The following is a 26,546-nucleotide window of genomic DNA, read 5'->3' as shown; positions in this document are numbered from 1 at the left end:
AACCTGGCAACAGCATTAAGACACCATATACACATTTAAAAAAAAAAAAAAAAATCAGTATGGCACAACCTATTTTCAAATTTGACATTCAGGGGTTAATTTGCCATGCCCTAATGACTTTTGGTGTATTGTCTTCTGTATGACTTCCTGTTGCGGTGGCTGCCCATCAAAAAAGGCTCCACGTGCGTCATCCTACAGCCTACATGACATGGGCGTTCCCCTACCTTAGACCTCTCTGTTGACAAGACCTGCAGTGGATGTGGAAAAATAATAATTAGCTGACGACAATGGGTAGACCTGTGATCTCATTTGACGAATTGCTTTGTGTGTGCTTAAGTGTGTGTGGTGTTCTCCCATTGGAATAAGGAAGGCTGCATGAGTGAGCTTGCTCAGTCAATTAGCTCGAACTGAACACCCAGTCATCTCAGAGGTAAAGACTGCAGATGCTGTGAATCAATGCAAACAAAATCTGATTCAGTCCTCTGCCTTGTTCTCCTGCAGGAAAGCCAGCCCATCTTACTATAATGTTCGCCCAGCGTCAGCAGATATTAATTACTTTTCCTCCTGTTCGATCTTTGCTTCCTCAGCTGTTCCTCTGTGTACCCCATGCTTGAGTGAGTACCTTGGACAAAGCAAACAGTTGTTGCTAGGTAGGGGTGGATTATACAGCAAATCTGGTCCAGACCTGTTTGCGCGCTGCCAGATGACCAGAGGTATCGTTGACTCTCTGAGAGGGCTCATCCACTGTGATGATCAACCAGCTTATTATAAGTTTTTCCAAACAGAGAGATTATTTTGCACATCTGAGTTGAAATTTAACAGTCCTTGTATCAAACAGTGCACAGGTTTTCGGTGTGTTCATTCAGTTTCATGCAATTTGCACAGTGCAACCGAGGGGCACTGATATAGAGAAACAAAAGCGACATGAAGGCCACATCCACAAACTCCTCTATTGTGTCTGGCAGGATAAAACAACACCCACTCATACAGCAGCTATCCTGACAGCTGTGGATCATAGTGCACACTTACACCTAAAATAAAAGCACAATGACCCTCTGTTCCAACAGCAAACAACTTGAAAAGCATCTCATGTTGGCTGTGTAATTATCGTAAAAGCCTTCATGAACTGCCTGCAAACACCATTTGAACAAGGAAAACAAAAAAAAAGACACATTTCTACCTCATACAAACAAAAAACAATGCACACTAATGCACCCATGATTGCCTTTTGATTTTTATCATGTTTCAGCATCAGCATCTTTTCCACTGATATAAGTAAAACCAAAAAAAAGGTATGATTAATTTTACATAGTTTAGTAAAATCACACACTCTGTCAAAAAAGCTCCACTAAGATATATGTTTTTTTTTTTTTTTTAATGTTGTGAATATGGTTACTTCCCACATTCATTTGGTTTGGTTTGGAACCAGTGTTATCATACAGCAGCTGATTGAAAATATGGGTTCATTTAATTCTGAACACTGGATTAACATAATGGTACCCACATACTGGACAGAGAGCAGATTATCAGACTTATGCTGGAGTGTGAAGGATTATTTCTTATGAGGAATCAGTGACAAATGTCCTGATCTCCAGTGTCCAGTGATGCACTATTTCCTGTTTATGTGCGTGTGTCATTTCATCCTTGAATTGATGGATTACACACACATGCACATACACATGCACATACACACAGTCTTCTGAGATAAATGTCAGGCATACACCGATAAAAGTTCACCAGGGGTTCTTACAACTTCTGTTATCGGTTGCCTTGGGAACGCATCTTCAGTGACTGCAGGCAAAAGTATAACACTGAAAAATGAAAAGTGACATTATCTGGCTCACCTGGGCACAAAGCAGATGAATATATTATAGGAGTACTTCTGTGTGAAATACAAAATGCAAGTAACAGTGAGTGTGTGACATCTGGTCCATGGGGTGGCCAAAACTGCAAAAAAAGGGTTAGCTTTGTTGAATTATCAGGAATATGGTGGCACATTTCTGCCTAAACTTCCTCTTAGGAAAATTGGTGGACACCTTTTTTCCCCATAAACTTGTAATTTCTGTCATCTGATTTTGTGAATTAACGCGACTTTTCTGCATTTTCTGAATATGGTGGACACATTTCTGTCTGTCTTCCCATCAGTGCATCTGATAGTGTCCTATACCATATCCTCCCGTGTGTGTGTGTGTGTGTGTGCGTGCGTGCGTGCTGCGGGTTCCCAGCTCCACCACGGGGATCAATGGATTTCATCTGATCACCTGTGAAACTGCAGTGTGAATGCGGAGCTGTCCCCGGTGCTGAAACCCACATTTCTCTCTCTCTCTCTCTCTCTCTCTCTCTCTCTCTCTCTCTCTCTCTCTCTCTCTCTCTCTCTCTGTCTCTCTCTCTCTCTCTCTCTCTCACACACACACACACACACACACACTCTCTCTCGTGTTATCGATTCATTGTAGGCAAGGACAAAAGATTTGATCGATGTTTTTATTTGTTTTATCGCCACCCAATCACAGCACAGCACAGGAGGAGTCAAGCGTCGGTGTGTCACGATAATGTTCCACGTTTTTCTCTATCTCCCTCTCTTTTCTTTTTTTTTTTTCCTCACGCAGGTTGACAGTGGATGTGGGGATGCAAAGTGGATGCAAGGAGTGGAAAAATGCTGCACGTCATCCACCTGATCGTGATAAAAAAAAAAAAAAATCCCCCCAAACTAAACAATCCTACTAATACTTCAAATAATAATCAATATTGTCATGTTTATTTTATTTTAACACACACATAGGCTATGTATATTTATTTTACTTCTCCCTTATTGTTTCTTAGTTGATACTTGAGAGAGAATCCCTATATGACAAGAACAGTCTATTTATAGTCGGATCTCCCCCTCCCCTCCCTTTAGACGTCCTCCCTACGGGACTCGAACTCACCACATGAACATCTTTCCACATATAGATGCCAAACTGACGTCAGAGCACCCGTAATTTGACGTGTAAACAGCGCACGCACACGAGCACGCACCCACAGTACCACCACCAGCAGCCCTCCCCATCCCATCATCTCTGTTTTCCTTTCCTTGGCGGACCAATAGAGGCAATAACGCGCAGTTTCGGGTTCCTTGCGTCTCACCCAGCTGTTATTTTTTTAAGGAAGAAGACAAACAAATCTTGGAGAATACGGGGATTCCTTTATCATTTCAATAAAGCATTTACATCCCTGAGTTTTGGCGAGCATCTGGGCTGTTTGACAGGCTACATAAGCTGTTTTTTCTTTACCTGGTTGAATTTTCTCTGAGATGGAAGTGAGATGTCGTCCAGCGGTGATGTGCTGTGTCTTTGCCATCCTCTGCTCCGCCGTTCCCGGCTCCGTGGGTGCCTTTTACGGGGACAGACAGTACCTCAACGAGTGGGCTGTGGAGATCCCAGGCGGACTTTCTGCTGCAGAGGCGATCGCCAGAGAGCTGGACTACGAGCTGGTCCGACAGGTAGGCTGAGGGAAGCAGGCACCAACGCCCTGGATCACTTCCCAAAAGCACAAACCACCGCAGACGGGCACCAGTTTACACTTTATCCCGATAAACAGGCTTCGGATCAGTCTGCATAAAACAGCGCGACTGCTTTTCACAACCTGTATGAATTATACTGTTTATTTTGTGTTCAGCATGGCCATTAAAGCAGAGTGGGACATGTGATGTAACCCCAGATATACCGTTTCATTTAAATAGCAAACATTTTATAATATCACATTTTACTTTTGTGGTATACACAAAACGGGAAAACAAATCAACTGAATTGGGAATTGTGAAATGTTTATGAAGCGTCAGGGAAACCTGTAATGTTTGGGCTCTTCGCATTTCAAAAGCACTAGCTGTATCAATTACTTTGCTTGATAAGGCCAGCAGCCTGGAAACTCATAGCTTTTACGATGGTCCAATACACAGCTTTCGGCACGCTGTTAAAGGAGGGGGATTTAATCAATCTATGACTCACTGTTTACACACATCTGATAACTCATAACCGGAGATCTTGGTTTTTCATTTCCATGTCCTATCCTGTCGTTCCCAGCATTTTAGACTGACTAATGCTGTCCGGTACCTTGTCTTGTCCAGTGCAAACACATTAGGGCTGCACTGAGCTCTAAGGCCACTTCATTAATTCAGGTGAAACATGTGGCTCTTAACAATAGCGGTCAATGATTAAGTGAGCTTTCAGGTGTCACAGCTACAGTGACATACTGTATTTAATCTTCACCCACTAGGTCAGAGTCATTTTACCAAAAATACAAAATAACTCAAGTACAAAATCAGTTTTTTATGGTTTAACTTTGCCATACAAGGTGGCACATTCTGACTTTATTCTTGATGTTTTGCCTTTGTTAAGCATCCATTTTAGGCCCTTTTAGCTTGACACTACATGCCTAATTACCCTTGATGATTGTGTGATGCATCCTGGGTAATGAGTATACACCTGTAGATCCTATGTGTAAAAGCTTTCTGCTACTGCTTTGTCTTCAGCCTTCATCAAACGTCATTTAGTCCATGAAATTTAGGTGTTTGTTTTCTGTGAGGAAAACATTTTGCATAAAAGGTTGGATGATGTAATGGAAAATGTACAGGCCCCTTAATAGAGGTAAGATTTTTGGCAGCATGGCCTGTGTGTTTTGCCATCTGCTTAATAAAAATCCCATACAATACATATCACAGTAGGGACTGTAACCTGAAAACATTTGAGGTTTTACATTTAGCAGGAAAGGCAGAAATTCATTTCCTGCTGTATTTGTAGTGTTGTGATACAAATGTGTTAGTTTATGTGATTACATGAAATCATCCCCTGTCAGAATAAGTAAATTATGTTGTTGTTGGTTTTTTTTTTTTGCTGACTGAATGATTTTTTTTTCCTTTTTTTCTTTCTTTGTAAAAGACACTGCGTATTCTAGACCTCAAGACAGACCTGAGCAGCTGATCTGGCCAGATGGCTGGTATTATGTCATTTCCTATGAAATATTCAGGATCCCTTGCTTTCTTCCTGTCTGCAGATTGGGGCCCTGGAAAACCATTTCTTGTTCAAACACCGCAACCATCCTAGCAGAATGAAACGAAGTGCCGACCACATCACTAAGCGACTGTCAGAGGATGATCGGGTAAGTGGCCTTCTTCCGGTGTTGCCTTGTCCAAGTCTGAGCGAGAGCATCTAGTCTCTTTGCGAGAGATTACAATGTCCACACATCTCCATCTGTCCTTCTGTAGGTGTCGTGGGCCGAGCAGCAGTACGAGAAACGCCGCACTAAGCGAGCATCCCTGGGGGAGTGCAGGGACTGTCCAGTGGACAAGCTGTTCGACGACCCCATGTGGAACCAGCAGTGGTATTTGGTACGTCCCCAACATGCTTGATTATAAACACAGAAAATTAAAAAAACATATAACAATGTGTTAAAGTTGCTTGCCAATTGAATGCTTAGTTGCCATATGACAGTGTCTGACATCATTCAAATAAGCAGACAACATTACTTGTTTGTGAAAATGTTTTGGAAAATCAATTTGTGAACAAACAATCCAGGAATAGCCTAGATGCCAAATCTTGTTTAATCTGGTCCAAAGGCAGCTGCACTTCTACACTAGAATATATGTCACCATTGCACAGTTTCCAGTGTTCCACGAAGCACAGATTTAAGTTGGCATCATCTCCACCCTGCTAGTCACATGTTGTGATTGTGTCTGGCCGAGGTCTGGCCGAGCCTTCTGTTCAGCCTGATTGCATGCAGGCGATCTGCCTTCCCCTGGGACGAACTGTAGCACTGCTGGTGCTGGACAGCTCCACACTGCTCAGGGCTTTGTGTGTGGGCTGGACACCGCTGTCCTCATAGAGCCCTAATGCTTCTGGCTGGTGAACTTGTGTGTGTGTGCGTGTGTGCGTGTGATGATATGCACATCTACGCATAAAAATATATACGCATGTGCGTTGTATGTTTTTTATGCATGAATTCATGTGTGTACACAGGTATGCTGATAGTAAAAACAATACAAAAAAACCCCACAACAATAGAATGCGATCAGACAGTCCAAGCCAAAAGAGCCATTTGCTTAATTGGTAACACAATCTGTGTAGAGATTGAGAGGACAGAATATAATCCAGCAGGATGGAGAACAGCGTCATGCATTAAGACCCAATTTACCCTGAATGGGCTGTTTTAGCCCACTGATGCCAAGGTAGTACCAGATGACAGTAGACTGCCACAGCTGTACTTCTTTACCAGATCCATTACTGACACATTTGCTTTATCCTGGCCTAAGGCTGACCCTGCCATTACCACTTAAAATTACATGTTTGACCATTGTGATCCATAAACCTGAAATGAACTCAACAGCTGTCCCATCCTCCACAGCAAAGACTTGGGCGTAATAGCTGCTGAATGCCTTTGAAACAAAAGATGAGTGCTAGTGGATTTTTCAAGTGGTGCATGTATTCTGAATGAGTTAAAACTTGCATCAAACCATATTAAACGACTATTTAACACCATAATCAAATTCCATCTCGCCCAAGTATGATAAGAGGAGTAATACAATGATGGCACACTGCTCTTAATTTAGTCCGATAATCAAACTGTTTTTTTTTTTTGTTTTTGTTTTTTTTTAATTAAAGATGAAGAAGCTCCATATAAATATTAAAAAAAAAAAAAAAAAAAAAAAACTACAAAAATTCCTAAGAAATGGCAGCAAACGTTTCATTTAGCCAGATATAGAATAATCTTTACTGTTACATATCATTCCACATCGCCAGCATCATTGTGTTACATGATCATATAAGCTTGACTGGTTGATTGAGTTGATTACACTTGGTGAAGCAAAGTAGAAAACTAAACACATTAATGTGCTTGTGACTGTGTGTGTGTGTGTGTGTGTGTGTGTGTGTGTCTGTCTGTCTGTGTGTGTGTGTGTGATATGTGTATGTATGAGTGATTGAGAAAGCTTCATATTACATTTTGTCTGCCTCCAGTCCTCTGCACCTGCACTAAATGAACATGAGTCACGCCGCTGCAGAGGATAAGAAAACAAATTGAGATGAATCATTTTTTTTTTCCTGAGCTGATGTTACTAATGGAATTGAGCTTAAAGTGGCATTTACTACCTCTCCACATCAGCCCATCTCTGTGTCACAGAAAAGATAGGTCATAATTCATCTAAAGCACTTTGACTGGCCAATGTGCCTGTTGCTCATCGGTGAGTAATGTGGCCTAATCATTCCACCAAGGACGAAGCTATGTTAAAGGAAGTGGGAAACACAACAAATAGGAAAATTTGTTTCAGGTATCAAATGATACTTTCATGCTGCTGTCACTCACATATTCACTGCTGTGGTATTCTTAACCCCTTAAATTAAGATTTTCCCTTAAATTTCTCCTTAAACAACTTCAAAGTTAGAATTTGTTTCCCCCATATACTAAAACAATGCCACACATCTACTCTGCATCTGTAAGGCTTAATTGATGATCCATGCTTACAGCAAGCAAAATATTCACAACGGCAGAGATGCCATTGTTTTATGGCTGCACCACTACATCAAATAAAAAATATTTAGATGTGTTGTGCATCATTTTATTCACATATCAGCAGGTGATAGTTGGTATCTTTGGAAATCTTGGGATCTCCACTAGAATTTAAAATAAAAGCTCTGTGGGTTAGAACAAAGCTCGGCTGTGCAGCATGCATTTATACTGACAAACACATCAATGGTACCTTCGAGGTTGAAAAGGTTATTAATTCTTGCAGGAATTTTCACCGGTATTACGCAGAGAAGGTGCAGATGTGACGTTAGGACTATGCTGCTTTGTTGCTTTGCTGACGTGTTGGTTACGCAAAGAGGGAACCGTTGTGGGGCATAATGGAATATATGTGGCGAGACTACAAGAAGGTGAAAAGGGAGAGCTAATGGAGGACAGCAGCGTGAGTGTGGGGGCTGAGGAGAGTTAGATGTTTGGAGGCAGTGGGCAGGGCAAAGGGAGGGGGGAGGGAAAACAGACGGAAATGGGGAAGGCAGCAAAGGCCAGAGATTGAGATATATAATGGCATAGGAAGGGATTGGACTGTGAACAGGATGAGTGTCTTTATCTATCCAGAGTGGGTGACTGCTTGATAATTTCATCACAAGGAGTGACTCATACTTGTAGCTTGAAAGTCCTTCTGGCTGTATAGCTGTGTGTGCATGTGTGTGAATCTGTATAAGTGTTTATCTGGTAAATTAGTGTCAGTGTGTTCTAATTGTGTGTCAAGGGATCCCTTTGTGTCTGGCGTCTGTGCCCACTCATTCATTTTATGTGCCCGTGCTGCCAAGAGACTTTCATAACCTGATGTGGCTGTTTACCGTGTACAGCTGAAATGTATGCATGGCCAGCCACTGAGAGCCCCCTCAGCTGCTATCAGAGTCAACAAGTGAGTCATTTGGTGTCACACCAAAACAAGCAAGCTGTAGATATGAGCAGGTCAGAAGTAAAAGCCTTTCTAGCAAACTGGTATCAAAAACACACAGTATAAAAATGTGAAATCTGACTTGCATTTAGACCAGGATTTGTATTCCATCTACAGTTTAGATAGATGTTCAGTTGGAGCAGATAGTGTCCAAGGAGACATCTGAAAGAGAGATAAGACAAGATCTGAGTGAGAGAGAAGATACAAGACGGGGAGGAAAATAGGGAATGAGAGTGTAAGCCAAAGAGAGAGATGGCGAGAAAAATAGAGGGAGTAAGGGAGACAGAGAGAGAGAGAGAGAGAGGGGGAGGGAGAGAGCGAGGGGGAGAGAGAGGGAGATACATCACAGTGATGACTCACATCTTTGGGTGGCGTTCTGCAGTGTCTGTGCATAATGCGCAAAGAGCAAAAGAGCGAATTGGGTTCTTTTTTTAGTCCTAGCTGTCTCCAGCTCTGAATCATACTATTCCCCAGGCAGGCAGCGGCCCTGCTCGCTCTCACTCACTCCCTGCTGATTTTCCAATTAGCACAGGCTTGGCACCCCACACATCCCCTCACTCATTACATGCAGCAAAAGCAGCGTATATTAGATGGCTGTACAGATAGATTTCTGAAATAATCCATCAGTGAAAGTGAACGCGATTCAGCTGAGAGGAAGTCCGGGTTAAACTGCAGCACGTCGTTTGGCACTGCGTGGTGTCTTGTAGGTTAAATTAATTAGCAGAGCCATTGTACCGCACAACAACAAAAGCCTGTAGCAAAATGACCCTCTGGCAGTCTGCCTACAAGTGGCCAGAGGAGTGGACTCAAGCCTTCACAAAGGAAAAGCCAACAAGCTAATAATGAATTTCTCTAAAGGTCAATGGAAATGTTGGCAGACTGAGAAAGTTGGCAGGGTGTAGGTTTGGCTGACATGTAAGGGTGACCTTTCTTTATGGTTTTTAGCATAGGCCTATGTGGCACTGACAGTCACAGAGCGTGATTAGAAGTGCGGCATAGGTGTGGCATCTTAGTGTTACTTAATTTTATCTAATTTCAGATTGACATTTCAGTTGCGTAAATTTGAAATTCTCAAAATTACCAGACAAGCCAAACACCAGCCCTAAGTAATATTATTACTGTGTGGAAACACATGAAACAGATTTCCACACACCAACAACAAATCCCCTTCTGTTTTTCCCTTCCATTCATCCTCCCATTCTTCTTCCTCTCTTCCAGCAAGACACACGGACGTCTTCCTCGCTGCCTAAGCTGGACCTACATGTGATCCCAGTGTGGAAGAAAGGCATCACAGGGAAAGGAGTGGTCATTACTGTGCTAGATGATGGACTGGAGTGGAACCACACAGACATCTACTCCAACTACGTAAGACACCGTTTCCATGGAGACAGCCCCGTCGTCTGGGCCCGTCGTTCCCATAGCAACGCTGCTGGTGACACCTTACAAGGCGATTTGTAAAGCCACTAATAGATGCTCTATATGATAATGCCTGCCTCCAAGGATCTTTGGGTTTTTGAACTGTAGATGCGAAAAGGGATACGGGCATGTTACTGTAGCAGGAGTTTCGCAGTCAATTACTGTATTTAAGGGCACAGGGATTGATTTGGTTGTGCGAAAATACTCCTCATTTCTAAATGATTCAACTGTTTGAATATCAAACTCAAGGGCGAATAATTACATGTTGACGATAGCAAGCGTGTTTGTTTGGATAAGAAGTCAATGAGGTTTCCTTTGGCACAGTTTCTTCTGTTGAGAGGAACTCTAAAAGCCTCATAAAGCCCATCTGCAGTTTGGTTTCAAACAGTGTTGCTGCTTTTGGATGCCAGGATGATGACAGGCAGCCATCGCCGCTTCGCCAGAGCAGGAAGAGAGAGAGAGAGAGAGAGAGAGAGATGGAGAGAAAGGATGTATGACAACAGGGCTGATGGGAACAACTCCCACTGTAATTAAGTTAAGGCTGATTATTTGAAGAAGCTCAATCAAGCGAGACGCTCATCCTTAACAATCAAGGCATTTGAACAGCTTGCATGCTCATGAACTTATGCTGATAACTCCAGAATAATGGTGGCAGGCATCTGACTTAGACTGGGTATTCCTGTTTCTGGTGACCCAGAAAGTGGCAGAAACCTGAAAATATTTGAGTTTTGCTTTTTCTCTTTCTTTTTTAAAGATAACATTTAGGATATTGTAGTTTATTGGCAAGTAGAAGGGTGAGACAAGAAAGAGGCGAGTGCAGGCATGGCATTTAACCACAGCATCACTCATTATTACCACTTCATTTGCCGTGCATTTTAATGCAATGAGGATGCCTGCATTACTGTGTTAGCTTTACTGTGTTATAACTACGGCACACACCTCGGGATATAACAGCAGTTTCCATCAGTCTGACTCCGGCCATCATGTTTGAGCAGATAGCTGTTGACATGAGGAAGACAAGGGCAGCTCTGACGCTCTCTGTTCTCCATCACCCTCAGAGCAAATGGCTTTGTTTTGCAGCATTTGATCACATCACTCTCCCTGTTGTCACCAGTCATATAACCCTCAGTCTGTCTCAGTGGCAGCACACTGCTCCTGCATCCAGACGCATAATAAACTTAACATGTTAGCGGTCGTCATCACCGATATTACCCCTGCTTAATTAAAAGATTTCTCTGTCTGTTTCCAATAGGATGCAGCAGCCAGTTATGATTTTAACGACAACGACCCGGATCCTTTCCCCAGATACGACTCTACCAATGAGAACAAGTAAGACGACTCCTGACAAATGCAAGAATACAGCAGACACAATAACAAACAACAACACAATTTGCACAAGACACAAGTCAATAGTCATATAGGTTGAGCATGAAAAGGCAAGGTTCATCATCATCATCATCATCATCATCATCTCACATTGACTGTTACAGTTGTAAAATACTGAAAAAAAATGTGACTATTTGCAGGTGGTGAATTTGCAGTGGCTCCTCATCACCAGCCTTATGCTGTTAATAATAAATATAAGTGAAACTGCAGCGAAGAAATGCCATTTGATTGGATGTCACACTTGGAGCAGATCCAAGAGCAGTCAAAAAATCTTTGCACTTTTGATTCTTTTGATTATGTATGAATTTGCAATACATGCATTTATGTATTTGTTTGTGTGTGTATTATTTTTAACATTTTTTCTAATTTTACATATTTAGTACTATTTTTATTACTAAATATGCAACTAACCTGTTAATGGTTTTCCACTGTTCACACAACCTTCTAAATTTCTATTAATTTGATCATTATTTAATTACTGACATTAGGATAAATGTACTACTAGTGCCAAAATTTGACACCACATTTGCTTTGGTATGGTTCAGACAGCTATTCTTTTGCTTCTTGGGGTTTGTTACTACAGCGTATGTCACAATGTAATGATAAACAACTAAACTCAACTAAAAATAAACATGAGATCAGTGGTAAAGGTGATAAGAAATATATTGCATATAGCAGGCCACTGCTAAATCCAGAGCTGATAATGCAGAGTCACTGAATTAGAAATCTGTCCTTCCAATGGCTTCAGTTTTCTCCCTCTCCAATTGTTTCACATTGTCTCTCAGATCATATAGTTGATGACTCACTCTGCCAGCTGTTACAGCTTTATACGCACACACACACGCGCGCGCGCACACACACACGCAGACAGCCTCTTCACCTCTAGAAATCCTGCTCTCTTTTGTTATCTGAACACTCACCAGTTCAAAGCCCGTTCGCACAAAGGCATAATTACCATATGACCAAAGGACCTCCATTTTCTGATGATGCAGATGACCCCATTCTCAAAACCAATATTTTCTGTGCTAAACATGTAATTTTATGAGATGTTATGTAACAAAACAAAAAACATCCATCACACTGCTGGTATGGGTTTTTGTGTAGATTTGTACCAGCTGTGAAGAGCTCTGCCCATTTTGAAGAAAAAAAAAAAATTGCGGTTGTCGTTTTTGATTTCTTAGTTATGAATAATGCTTGTATTATATAAAATATTACATAATTAATCACACCCAACAATATACCTGTTATTTGAAAAATATAAGGAAAGTATGACAGCAATAGTCATAAAAAGAGTGAATTAGGTATGTTTTTAATTCAGTTTTATTGAATATATTAATTGTTCGCAGGCATGGGACCAGGTGTGCTGGGGAGATTGCTATGCAGGCAGACAACAATAAATGTGGTGTCGGTGTGGCATACAACTCCAAGGTTGGAGGTAAGAACTCCATGCATATTTTTCTGTGCTTCAGCATGTTTATATCTATAAGTTTGTGTGCTTATCTACAAATATGCTTATGTTAAATATATGCATATGTTAAATACTGACTTTTATGACCAAGGATAAGAATATTGCTTTGGTCACAGCTTTTGTTGTTGAATGTAAATAAAAATTAATCAAATCAAGTTATGAGTTTGTTTTTTTCCATAGCCAGTCTGAATGGCTTGGTTTAATAATGATGGAGTTGATAATATACGTCAAGACCTGAATAAATGCTTGGTGTGTGCTTATTTCAAACTCTAAATGCAGGCAAAGAAAGATGGATTACAGTAAGAGTGAATGGAAGCATCTTGTATTAAACAATGTAACACCAAGAGCATTCACGCAGGCTTTGGGCCTTAATGATGCCTCTAGACTGCACAATATGACTGCACAACGCCGGGTTAGTTCATCACAGGCCGTGGCTGGTTGGGGAAGATTTCCTGATGTAGACCTGCTTTTCACACCAGATGGTTGCATAACGTCACTCTCCAAAATTGCTGAGCTCCAATCCACCTAAACAATAGTTTGCATATTGGGGACGTGACATCTGAAGGGCCAGAGTGGCCAGCTGGTTCTTAGTGCCCTAGATGCCCCAGCCAAATTACTGTCTTAAAATAGGAATGTTGCAAATGTTGCTGTCCTGAAATACGGACATTACAATCACAGCAGTCAAATGAAAAGGTGAATAACGAGAAGAGCAACTGAGAGCAGTGCCGTAATTTTCCTGTCTCTCTACCCAGGGATTCGTATGTTGGATGGGATTGTGACTGATGCCATCGAGGCCAGCTCTATTGGCTTCAATCCAGACCATGTGGACATCTACAGTGCCAGCTGGGGACCCAACGATGATGGCAAGACGGTGGAGGGCCCTGGCCGTCTGGCCCAGAAGGCCTTTGAATATGGCATCCAGAAGGTAATTATGGGACAGCCAATCTTTATTCAAATCCAGTCAGTGTGATGTCACACTCAAATTCCTAATGTGAGCTATTAACTGCAGCAGCGATGAGGATCAGCGAATGGAACAAACTCAATTAGGACAAGTAGTCTGCTGTTGAGAATAAAGCCGCTAATGACAAAATGCCACTGGTCATACTTATTAGCAAAGATTTTCATTTAAATAAAACCCAACATTTTGCCTGAGCAAAATAATAAAATAAGTTGCACTTCGAGGTAGATTTACATTAAATGACAGAGCAATATAGCACTAATATTCCTCTCATTTCGCTTACATTACAGAGTAGGTGCTGTATATAGCACCAGCAATAATAATAGTGTAAACCCCATTTCATCCTTCCTTCAACTCTCTGTCACGGTTTCTTCAGGGCCGTGGAGGGAAAGGCTCCATCTTTGTTTGGGCTTCGGGCAATGGAGGCCGCCAGGGTGATAACTGTGACTGTGACGGCTACACAGACAGCATCTACACCATCTCCATCAGCAGTGCCTCCCAGCAGGGCCTCTCCCCCTGGTACGCTGAGAAGTGCTCCTCCACTCTGGCAACCGCCTACAGCAGTGGAGACTACACTGACCAGAGGATCGTAAGTAGCTTCATTTCATACAGCAGGGTAGCTTGGTGATGCCCACCGTGTCGTTCAGCGCGTATATGTTATGTGCATATTTAACGGTATCTCATTAATCTATTCATTTGTGTAATTTTTATCTGCACATGTTTTCTTCCAGACGAGCGCTGATCTACATAACGAATGCACTGAGACTCACACTGGAACCTCTGCCTCTGCCCCACTGGCTGCTGGGATATTTGCCCTGGCACTGGAACAGAAGTATGCAACACTTCCGTCACAAATACAGGGGTCTGGGGATCGCTAGGGGTCTTTGAGGGGCCTCCATGGGGTCCCTAGTAAAATGAGGGATGGTCTTATTTCTGTGTAATTTTATTTTACTAGAAACTCTTAAGATGTAAAAAAAAAAAAAAAGTTCTACTGTGACATCTGAACAGTCTAATATTTAACATGAACACATTTTGAGAGCCAACTTGGAGTTTGGAAACATGAAAAAGTTTGAAAACCCCTAGCCTAGGGCATATGTTTTTTTCATAGACATAACAGGCACTATTCTTTGTCTGATGTACTCCATGCACATAATAAGTCCTTAAGTTGTTCTCATCAGGCTGCCTCCCTGTCGTGTTCCCTCCCCTGCAGTCCACAGCTCACCTGGAGAGACCTGCAGCACATTGTGGTGTGGACCTCGGAGTTTGATCCTTTGGCCAATAACCCAGGCTGGAAGAGGAACGGGGCAGGGCTCATGGTCAACAGTCGCTTCGGCTTCGGCCTTCTCAACGCCAAAGCGCTGGTGGACCTGGCCGACCCAGCTACCTGGAAACACGTCCCAGAGAAGAAGCAGTGTATCGTCAGGGATGACTCTTTCCAGCCAAGGTATGCGAGTTTTTTTTGTCCTAATGCCTGAGATTTTGGCTCAAGCAAAGCAAAATATTGTTAAAAAAAACACCAGCACATCTGTTGCTTTTCGTGAAGAATCTTAAACCTAAGCAAGGCTTCTGGTGACATGAAAATAGAAATGAAGAGGTTTTTGAAAGTCATGACGGAAGTAGTCACTCTTGTCGCGGTCAGTCATTAACTTTGAACACTTGTTGACAAATGCTGAACAATAGGATTAAACAACCAAATGCTAAGCTGCCAGGCATGGACAAAATTCTGAGGAAGCAATCCCCCCTCTTTCCTTCACCAGACGGTTTGTTTACTTTCCTTTTTGGATTACTGATCCCAGAATAATAAGGAGGGGGGGCTTAGTTGCGATGCTTTGTCCTTGAAACAACCTTGTGATTCAGAGGCATTTCACCAGGCAGCAAATGCCAGTTGGGGTGAACAATTTGTGCTCCTTCAAGTGTCCATTTAGCCATATGCTTTGGATTAGGGGACTCAATAGCACTGTCAGCTAGACTCCCCATTACTGTACTACATCTGTATTTAATCCTATGGATTTGACTCTACATTGACTGGATTGGCTCTGCATCTCTTTCAACGCTTAGTGGTCTACAAACCTTTCCAGCTTTATGCCAGCTTGAACATGGAAATCCTTTCATTCATGCCCAGGAGAGTGAGAAAGACAGAGAGAGAGAAAGACAGAGAGTGAGAAAGAGAGAGAGAGAGAGAGAGAGAGAGAGAGAGAGAGAGAGAGAGAGAGAGAGAGGGTGAGGGAGCCGGAGGGGAGCGAGAGAGGGATTAACTGCTTTCTAAATGAATGACCAAAGGCATCATCCTATTCTGTGTATGCATGCAAGCCAGCATGTGATGTATCACAGGGGCAAGATGTATATCTGGGTGCTGGTGAATATTTTCAAATTGTCATAAAAGTTGACTTGCTGAATGTGTTTCAATGTGATATGTGGAAGCACATCTGAGCCCTAATATTTCCATAATTCTGTCGAGAAGGGGCGTTTGCATGTTTGCATTTGAACATGATTTGGTAGGTGGGCTCTGTTAATTATTGCTTTTATTTACTGGTGATATGTGGATGATGGTTTTCATGTATTTTATTTTTCTATTGTTTTTTTTCTTGTTTTTTTAAACAGTAAATGTTTTTTTTTTTTTCCTGTTGTTAAGATAATACTGAGTATCTTAACAACAGGATAGACTGTTAAGATTCACTAACAGAACATCAAAAGAAAAGCAAAATATTCATTTAAATTACCTGTATTCAAAAGGGACTCCCTGTTCCTTTTAACTACCTATTGCTGATGCAGCTCACGTTATCTGTAGGATATGTTGTGAGTTTCTGGCACAAAGCTACAAATTATATTGATCAAATGTGTTGTACATAACATATTCAGTGAAATAAGGAAAACCAAACGATGTTCAAGTAACCTATCATATGTAAATAAGAATATTTTCTATGTGCAATATGTAGATCAGCAACATGTGGTGTTTTCATCCTGCTGCTGTTGCCCAGAACTTGACTAGCGTGACGAGAGCATTCAAGGGAATTACATGTCACGTATGATGGACTTCTGTTGTCATGGTGGGCTGTTTGTGTGGCTCATGCCAGGTTATTTTAATGCCTCCCACAGGGCACTGAAAGCAGCGGGGGAGATCACTATAGAGATTCCCACCAAAGCCTGTGCAGGGCAGGAGAATGCAGTCCGCTCCCTGGAGCACGTGCAGGTGGAGGCCAGCATCGAATACACCAGGAGAGGGGACCTACACATCACACTCACCTCCCCATCCGGTTAGAGAAATACGCACACACACACACACACACACACACACACACATACACACACACACACACACACAGAGAGAACCTCGAGTTAACGAACCAAAGCTCTCAAATTATCAATTCCTTTTCCTTTCCCCTCAGGCACCAGCACAGTGTTGCTGGCTGAGCGAGAGAGGGACACGTCCTCTAACGGCTTCAGAAACTGGGACTTCATGTCTGTCCATACTTGGGGAGAAGACCCTGCTGGCACATGGACCCTAAAGATCACTGATACTGTGAGTTGCACACATAACACCTTCACTCTTTTGTTCAACTGAATTATATTTCATATTTCTGTTTGCGGTTTAAGACAAAGCCCCTGCTACACATAAAGAAGTACTTGCTTAAATGTTGCTGAATTCATCAGGACAAATAAAAGGTTACATACACAACCATTTGGTATTCATGTTTTTCAATCTAGAGGAACATTCTCACAAGTGGGTATTAACCGATGTGTTGGCTGATTTGCAAACCAGCTCAGTTACCACTGGTTAATCCTGAGATTAAGTAAACAAAAATTATTCCCTGTCACAGTCTGGACGTATGGAGAATGAGGGCCGGATTTTGAACTGGAAATTGATTCTCCATGGAACCTCGGAGAAGCCGGAGCACATGAAAAAACCCAGAGTATACATTCCCTACAACGCTGTGCAGAATGACCGACGTGGAGTGGAACATATGGATGACATGATGGAGGTGAGCACAACACAGAGCAACACCATTATTTACTTTACTCAGAATCTGATTTAAAGATCCTTGGTGCTTTAAACTAGGTTGGTGTCTATATGAAAACCTGGAGTGGATGTTAGAGGAAAGGGGGCAGATAAGAATAGGAATGTTTAGGATGTTAAAGCTATAGTACGTAACTTTTACATAAAAATAAACTTTTGTTAAGTTAAATCTAAAGCTAAACAACTTAACAACCTGCCTATGTTTTGGATTGTCATGGACACTGCCAAACGGGTGTCTGCAGCAACTTTTCCGCTCTGGTGCCTCTGGTTTTTTCTTGTATATGACGATTGAAATGTATTTCCCTGAAATACATCTGGAAGTGTATTTTTTTCAAGCAGCATATACTTCTGCTTGAAAAGATTTAGGCCCACAGCGAAATCCAGTTAATGCTAGTTTCCCTAAACAATGTTTTTGATCAAATGTACACCACCTACACTTGTGTGACATTACGCTGACTCTGATCTTAAACCTGTATGTCTGTGTAAGACAGGATTAAGCCGGCCGAGGTGACAAAAGGTGACATAGCTGACACAGTCATGAAATACGTGATAGAGTAATGACACAAACTGAGGGTCAGATGTTACATAAGGCTTTAGCTGGTATGATGCAGAGGGAGAATCAAGATGACATGACACAAGGCCTATATTTCAGTCCCAGCGCAGTGTAACATGACATTGGGATGATATCTTTTCTCCAAATGCAGATTATGTCACACAGATTTGTGATAAAAAAAAAAAAATACAATATAATCCTTTGAAATGGATCTTAGAGAGAGAGCAAAGGTTAAAGATTATTGTAAACATATAACATTAAGCTTTTTAAACGGATATTATGGAACTTACAGTAAATGCTGCATGATGCATCTCCTCTCTTGAGACCAAATAAAACAGAACATTGCCTGAGGATCTTTTTTAAAAAATAAATAAATGAAATAAAAAAAAAAAAATCTGTTTATTAAGTTTTGCAAAGTTTTCAACATGCCAACATGACACAATCAAATGTATATTCGTCGAGAACTGACCCTCTCCTCCATGAGCTCAGAAAGCTCCATAACTTCTTGGCCTATTGAGTTTTCCAAAACTAATTAGACAAACTGAAAACTGTGCAGCTGTCAAGCTAAAAACAAGACTGTTTTTAACAGTTTCTTGAAAGTTGACATTTTGGAGATAAGTGGTTTTCATTGGACAGCAACGATATGCATCTCCTTCCTCCCTCCCTTCCTTCCCTCCCGACAGCAGAGACAAATGGGAAAGGGTACAAAAACAAAGCAGATAGCAAGATATAGCTTGTTTTATTTTGCACAGCAGATCAAACAATATTTCATGTGCAGCACACAGCAAGCTGCCTACTGCCATGGTTACTTGTACAGTTACCTCAGTCGAACTGAATGCAAAGTAAAAAAAAAAAAAAAAATAGCCCACTGGAAAAGTATGAGATGTCTAACTATAAGAGAGGTATTTATATCCCTAAAGGTTCATTTTTTGCCTGAGACACCCAGATGTTTGTGTCTCACAGTGTGGGTCATACATAATTTACATTCACTACTCTAGTAGCCTTTTTTTGGCTGAAGGAACTTAGCAAGGCCGAGCAATAAAACTTATTTCACAGCTTCAAGGTTCCTGGGAGGTTTTTGGAATCTAATTTCAGCTCTACATGGAGGATAATACTAAAATCTGAGGACTGGGAAACCTTTAAGAGGAGCTAATAGTGTTGTCGATCTTGATTGCACTAATGTCACAACACTTCCATGTATGTGAGCTGTCAATGGATGCGCTCCATTTGGATGTGCCAGCCTGCTGCTTATTATGTAGTGGCAAAGGCTGAAAAAAAAAAAAAAAAAAAAAAAAAAAACACTCAATTGCAATGTAGGCGGCATCTATTCCATGTGAATCCCAATCAGCTGAACAAACACCGGAAGAAGCTGTGGGAACATTGTCATTGTTTACGCATGCAACCACCATTAGGCCAAACATCAAATTCATTTTGCAAGCATCAACAAGGACAACAGACCTACAGTGTGTTGTTCGCCCATTGTAAGTGTGATTGACATGAGGTATTTGTTTATTTTTGTCATCACTGTTCCTCACGCACATGCGATACTTGCCTCTTTAGCCGTTGAATCAGATTGGCAAAACCAATATGTGCCGGTTGTTGTGCCAGATTTAAATGGCGTGGAGGCCACATCTATACAGTACAGTGCTGGTCAGGTTTCGGTGTGCACCAGTGTAGGGCTACAACACAGCACAACCACTGAATGTAGCAGGCACCAAACAACCAACTGATGGCAAAACGAGTGAAACAAAGAAAGTTGAACAAAGGAGGAAGGGCATGCCATTGCGTATATCAGTATTTTGGGAGAAGATAGTATTCAGTTTGTAGTAGTTTGATTTAGCTACTAGAAGTAGTTCTAATATCACAAAATGCATGCTTTATCATTTTGTGGAAATGAAAACAAATCCCTATCCCAAAACTTCTCTGGTTCTGAAAAGTACTAGATTATGGAATATTCCAGGTTACACTTGTTAGTCGAAAAGGACAATAACACATCACTTCTCTGTCTGTCTTATGATACAGGAGCCCACCCAGGCTCATCCACCACCTCAGAAGACTGAGACCGCCCAAACCTCCCCTGCTGCCAACCCTCAGCAGGAACCCAGAAAGGCTCCCATCTCACCCTACTCCCCCACTGTGGCCCTGCTTCGCCTCCTGCAGACGGCCTTCAACAGGCAGACCCCAGCTATCCAGCCCCAGTCCCCGGCCAGGGCTTCATCCACCTGGGTGAAGCAGCACCTGGACAAGAGCCTCTCTCCACCCACACGACTCCCACCTCAGAAGCTCTTCCAGGCATTGGACAGGATCAACAAGTACCGGGGCGCAGAGGACAGTCTGTACAGTGACTACAGCGATGGTTTCTACAGCAACAAGCCATACAGGCACAGAGATGACCGGCTGCTTCAGGCGCTGTTTGATATGATAGCCGTTGACCGCCAGTGAAGGCCTGAGCAGAGGAGCGGAGAGGAGAGGGAGTATAAGGAGAAACAGAAGAGGGGGGAAAGGCAAACAGACAAGGGGGAAGCAGGGTTACACATTGGGTAGGGAGGAGAGGAAGAAGAGGGAGGGATAAGGAGAAGAGAGCAGAGAGCAGATGAAGGGAAAAGGTATCAGGGGAGTGGAGGATAAGAGAAGGGAAGTGAGAAAAAAAGGGGAACTCTTCCACTCAGTTCCGTTGTTCCCGAAATGCTGCATTTCTGATCTTCTCACATTTATACTCCAACGGCCATTCATCCATTCATTGTTTATTTACTCAACACACAAAATGTTATATATTTTGTCCATGAATCCACATGCCGTTCAAAACGATGACTGACAGCTCTGTCTTGTTTAGCGATCTGAGCCTCCCTTCTACAAACTGTGTCTCCGTGTAGTGAAAATGAAAATGAAAAGTGAAAACATTTCGACCCCAAGAAAGGAGGCCAGAAAAGGGGGCGAGGGGACGGGGGGGTGGGTGTGGGGGGGCATAAACCTTGTCTCTCTTCTCTTCACTGCCTGCTCAAGCATGCCACCTTTAGAATATATGTTTTGTTATTGTATTTATATCTATATATTATACAAAGACAATGATTGTAATATGGTTTTAATGACACTTAACCATCTGAGATCACTTTTCACTTTCCAACTTAAACATCCCAAGGCTCTATTTAGATTTTACCATATTTCATATGCCACACGCACTATATTCAATATGCTTTGTGCAATGGTAGGACACCTACTCACTTTATTCACTCTGGATGACAAATTGATCAGGACAAATCAAATGAATTAGGATCAGCATAAATTAAGTATGAAAATATCAAACAAGAAAGTTAAATTGACCAGCTATTGGCACAGCTTGAACTGTGTTGACAAATGATTTATTCTCAGGGTGTCAACAAAGCTCAAGAGAATTACAGAGCTACATTCTGCACAATTATAAGTATTAAGGGATAAATATATATTATGAATGATAATTAACGATAAGAGTATGCGGATAAGACAATATAGCTGTACTAACTGATAGAAAAAAGAAAACTATAACCAACCAATAACATTTTGGTCTGGTAGTGATGAAAAACAGAAAACAATGTTGGGACGTTCTTCAGTTGTTGTAGCTGTGACACTCAAACTGAAAAACACCACAGACTAGCCTACTTCTTGTGCAATCTGATTAATTTTCTATGAGTACAATGCTGCATTAAAGGAAATATTTTTCTAAGGATTCCTCATAGTTTATGAAAGTAATATACACAGTATCAAACCCTTAATCAGTTTATTTTCTCTTAGTGTAGTTTACTCTGTAATCGCAAAGTCAGTGGAGTTATGGGAAACACCAATGAACACTGCCAAATTGTTTGTTGTCAAAAAGCTTCTGTGTATTTTGGTGATTGTACAAATGGCTGGTATGTTGTTTGTTCATCATCTGTAATATGCCAATTACAAGCGGAAAGAATTCCTCTAATCCTGGACAGATTTAGCCTAAATATCTGCAATTTAACCATGTCTTGGGTATTAATTTCTTTAGTATTACTGGATCTTTCACAGCTCAGTCCTTCAGAAGCTGACCAGCAGCGCTGCAGAATAGGGACTCTGCACTGGGACCTTCAACGAATCATCTTAATGAATGCTGTAATAAATTTGTCTAGCAATCTCCGCTGGATGTAGGGAAATTTCTGGCTGCTAGTGTTTCTGAAAGAATTGTGAATGTTTATGAAGCCTTTATGCAGAGCCCCTATCCTCAAGCCTACTTTCGGTGGTGATAGTTTGGTCCTGCCTGCCTGGTGACCTTAGCCCTGCTTCTCTGCCAACAAGGTGACAAGGATGGAGATGATGTTTGGGGAAACGGTTTACATACACCCTGTAATTTATCCATCCTTTAGTGTAGCCAGTGTTGTTTTTTTTTTGTTTGTTTGTTTTTTTAATTATTATTTTTTTGGGTTTGACTGATGCTTCTGTCCAAAGTTGTTTACACAAGCTTATATTATGTCGCAATTTCTGTATGGATGTATAAAAAAAATTGAGATTTATCGTAATAAACTGCAAAGTGACCTCTTGAGTGTGTTTGAGTTAGTGGCATCACAGTGCTGGGATTTTACGCTAACTCTTGACACGGTGGTTTTTTATTATTATTTATTTATTTGTTCGTTTTTTACTCAAAGCACTCTCATGCTTAAGAAATCTCACATAGTACAGCGTTCAAAATCAAATAAAAAGAAATGATTTAAAAAATGCTATGTTTACAGGTCAGAAACTTGTTTATTTAAGGATTCACATTTGCTGAGAACTTGCAGTATCAATCACCCAGTCTTCCTGGGGTCGACACATAGACAAGGACAACAATAAAAGGGTATAAAACAACAGCAAGAACAAAAATGAGTAAATCTCTCATTTTTATTAAACAATTACCAGAATGTCTTTTCCAACTTTTCCAGCTTTTCCAACTTTCCAACTTACACCACATACACTCTTCCAAAATTGATGTCGTGTCACTTATTCTGCTAGTTTCTGAGCCTGGTTTGAACCTTTTCACCACTTTGATGTTGGCTGGAGCAACATCAAAGTGGTGAAAAGGTTAAGATGTCTGAGAGCGAGAGCCTCTAACACTGTATTTCTTGTTAAGTGCCACCACCTTGTGGACGGAAAAAATACAGCACACTTTGCTGATGTGCTTACGTGACTTGTGGGGGTTTAAATCCTGGCTCATGCAATGCTGTGTCTTTCCTCCCTGTTTTTTCACACCCGTCTTTCTATATAGTGTGATAGCTCTCCAGCAAAAGAACGAGTGCTTCCCACTGAAAAGTTGAGGTTCTAATGACAACTTTGGCAGCTTCTGAGTATCTATTGTTTGCTTTATACTGCCGTACTGCCAAAATATGTAGGAGGATAAAAAAATTGAATCCAAGGAAATATACCTCTCTTTTCTCTTTTATTTGTGTGTGTGTGTCTTTACCTCTCATTTCTTTTCTCTCCTTCACTATATCTAGTCGTCAGCTCTGAACTCCATTTGCCCAGATTCCCCACACATCTGGCTGCTTTGGGCTTGCTCCAAAACTGAATACTGCAAAAGCCTGAGGGGAAAGTGAGACAGGGTTACAGCGAGATAGACGCTCGACGGAGGAAAGGAGTAGGATATCACAGTAAAAACAAAGGCAAACGGGAGAGTGGACAAGGCAAGAAACAGTAGTTGGCTGAAACAAAAAGAGAGAGAGTTTCGGGAGAGTTAGAGAGAGAGAGACAGGCAGAGAGAGAGGGGGAGATTTTTGGTAGACATCCAGGCCTGAGACAAAGGTTTTTGTGTTTATCCACCAACAGGTCAGAGCATGGCGCTGTTCCCATTCTGCAAGACGCCCTCAGGTCGGTACAACCTCACCACTGTTCCACCTCTTTTGCCAGTGTCATCTCTGGTTCCTTTCCGTCTCTCCTCATTGATTTATATGATTGGTGTACTTGTTTGGGCTCAGTAAAACTCTTGTCGCTTTCAATACTGAGACGATATTCGGATGAAGTCATGAGTGAAGATCAAATATGGCTTTTCTCAGAGACTTTCTTGGAGCAAAGTGAACTTGAAAATAATGCTTTGAGGGCAGAATGTTTTTAATTAGTTACAAAAATCTTTTGCATTCGCCCTAAATCTCTTGAGTGCTGGATAAGTCTACACATCCCAATGTATGAGTTCAATCAGGCATAGTGTAATTTTCTGTATTTTCATTTTTATCCAGACTTTTCCTCTTATATTTCTATCCCAAGATCGAGCCACTGTGCATTACTTTCACTCCTTTCCATTCCTGTGTGAGGAAGGTTTCTCAGTGCTTTGTACTTCTTTTTCTTTAGCAGTTTTAGATAATATATTGCCATATATCAGGCCTCCTCATTATTTAGTGTGAGGCAGTGTGTCCTCAACAAAACTTGCTGCAAAACAGTGCCTGTGTCCTGCAAAATCAGGCTTTTTGCAATGCTATAATTTTATTATCACTCAAAGTTATCATCCTTTAATCAATATTTTTATTTTACTTTTTGGAGCATTTTCAAGATACAGTGACATGCAGACAGTGCCATTAATTTAATAATCATGCCTGCATTATACAATTATCTTTATAAAGAGTGTACAATGATAATTTAACCTTTATTAATACATATTCTTTGTGAACTCTCATGTTGGCACAGTTTCTAAGTGAGAGATTTCTTCAATAGCACATTCTTGTCATTCCTAACATGAACCTGGAACATTTTTTCTCCTAACAGGGTCTACAGAAACGCCTCTGAGTTGTGCACTTATTGAAAGATAAACTAATTTTGGCATTTAAAGAGCAACATTGGTCTTTACTGCTTTAATTTTGAAATATGTTCAACACCTTCTGTGTAAATGGGATACATGCTGTATGGTATCAAGCAACATCCAGCTTGAGCATACGATCAGGGTGTTTTACTTTATCTGATGTAGATATGCATGTATGTGTGCGCCTGTATGTGTGTGTGCATGTGTGTGTGTGTGTGTGTGTGTGTGTGTGTGTGTGTGTGTGTTTGTGTGTGTGTGTGTGTGTGTGGGTGTGTGTGGGTGTGTGTGTGTGTGTTACACAGGGCTGGTCAGAGTGACCAGAACACAACTGATCCTGTATTGCCTTATCCTGTCCCTTCTAATATGTAAGTGCGCTGCAGACTTTGTTTGTTCTTCCAAAACACTCTGTGCCTTGACACCAAACACATGATCAAACAATATTTCATGTGCAGCACACAGGAAGCTGCCTACTGCCATGGTTACTTGTACAGTTACCTCAGTCGAACTGAATACAAAGTAAAAAATAGCCCCCTTATTTTTCTATCGATCTCAGAGAGGGCTACTTCTTGCACTTAGAGTTGATTATGATGAATAGTAACTATGCTACATGTTCTCCAGATTTTCCATAGCGATCACAGGCAGCTGGTGATCATTAAAACTAGTTTGAAGGTCAGTTTCCTTGGTCAGTTTGATGATGATTTTCCTCCAGCCTTACAAAATTACAAACATTCGTGACTGTTCACCATCTCCCCCACAGAGAAAAGTGTATGTCTCAGTGTTGAAATAGCAATACAGTGTTGAAATAGCATGTTTTGCATCCTCAGATTTCCTCCATGGACGGAAAGCCGGCGTCAACATGGTGTTGCCTCATCCTGTCTTTCAAGCAGTGGGAACTGGAACTGACGGGTCAAGAGAGATGACAGACATGGCAGATGTCAGGGTGGCAGGAAAGCAGTATCCTCTGGAAACATCATGGGGTGCTCCTCTAGTGTGGGGTGACAGCAGGAACTCACTGTGGCGCAGAGCTGAATTTGCACATCGGGGAATCCGTACTGGCCTGCTAGTGCTCGTGGTAGGACGTTATGCTCAGTTTGTCCGGCGCTTCCTCTCTTCAGCTGAAGTGCACTTTCTCCCTGGTGGGATGGTGACCTATTACATTCTCACAGATAATCCCCGCACTCTGGACCCCCCTATTGAGTTGGGGCCCGAAAGAGAGCTGCGGGTTGTTCCTGTGGCAGAGTTGCCTGGATGGGAGAGGTTGGCCCAGCGCCGTATGGCCCTGCTTGCCTCTGCTATCAAAGACCCAATCCGCAGCGAAGTGGAGTATATCTTCTGTGCAGATGTTGACCAGGAGTTTGTGGCCCCTGTGGGAGAAGAAATTCTTGGGGATTTGGTGGCCACTTTGCACCCAGAGCTCTACAAAATGCCACGAAATGCATTCCCGTATGAAATTGAAGAGACTTCATCAGCCTGTGTGGAGGAGGGTGAAGGAGACTACTACTACACCTCGGAGCTGTATGGAGGGTTGGTTGCAG

At 41.7% G+C, this 26,546-nt stretch overlaps 1 protein-coding gene across 1 annotated transcript; it reads left to right on the top strand.

The window, feature by feature from the left end:
* The first annotated feature begins 3,063 nt into the window (after window positions 1–3,063).
* pcsk1 (proprotein convertase subtilisin/kexin type 1) lies at window positions 3,064–21,188 on the top strand. The gene is made up of 14 exons (XM_030051006.1): window positions 3,064–3,481; window positions 5,032–5,136; window positions 5,243–5,365; window positions 9,677–9,823; window positions 11,127–11,203; window positions 12,607–12,695; window positions 13,481–13,653; window positions 14,063–14,275; window positions 14,418–14,518; window positions 14,897–15,130; window positions 16,783–16,940; window positions 17,073–17,206; window positions 17,505–17,666; window positions 20,277–21,188. Exons 1-14 carry the CDS (start codon window positions 3,293–3,295, stop codon window positions 20,694–20,696), a joined length of 2,325 nt encoding a protein of 774 aa, XP_029906866.1. The 5' UTR covers window positions 3,064–3,292; the 3' UTR covers window positions 20,697–21,188.
* Window positions 21,189–26,546: the final 5,358 nt, after the last annotated feature.

This window comes from Myripristis murdjan, chromosome 5 (genome assembly GCF_902150065.1).
Source record: "Myripristis murdjan chromosome 5, fMyrMur1.1, whole genome shotgun sequence".
NCBI classification, from domain to species: domain Eukaryota; kingdom Metazoa; phylum Chordata; class Actinopteri; order Holocentriformes; family Holocentridae; genus Myripristis; species Myripristis murdjan.
This window is presented reverse-complemented; position numbering and strand designations above follow the sequence as displayed.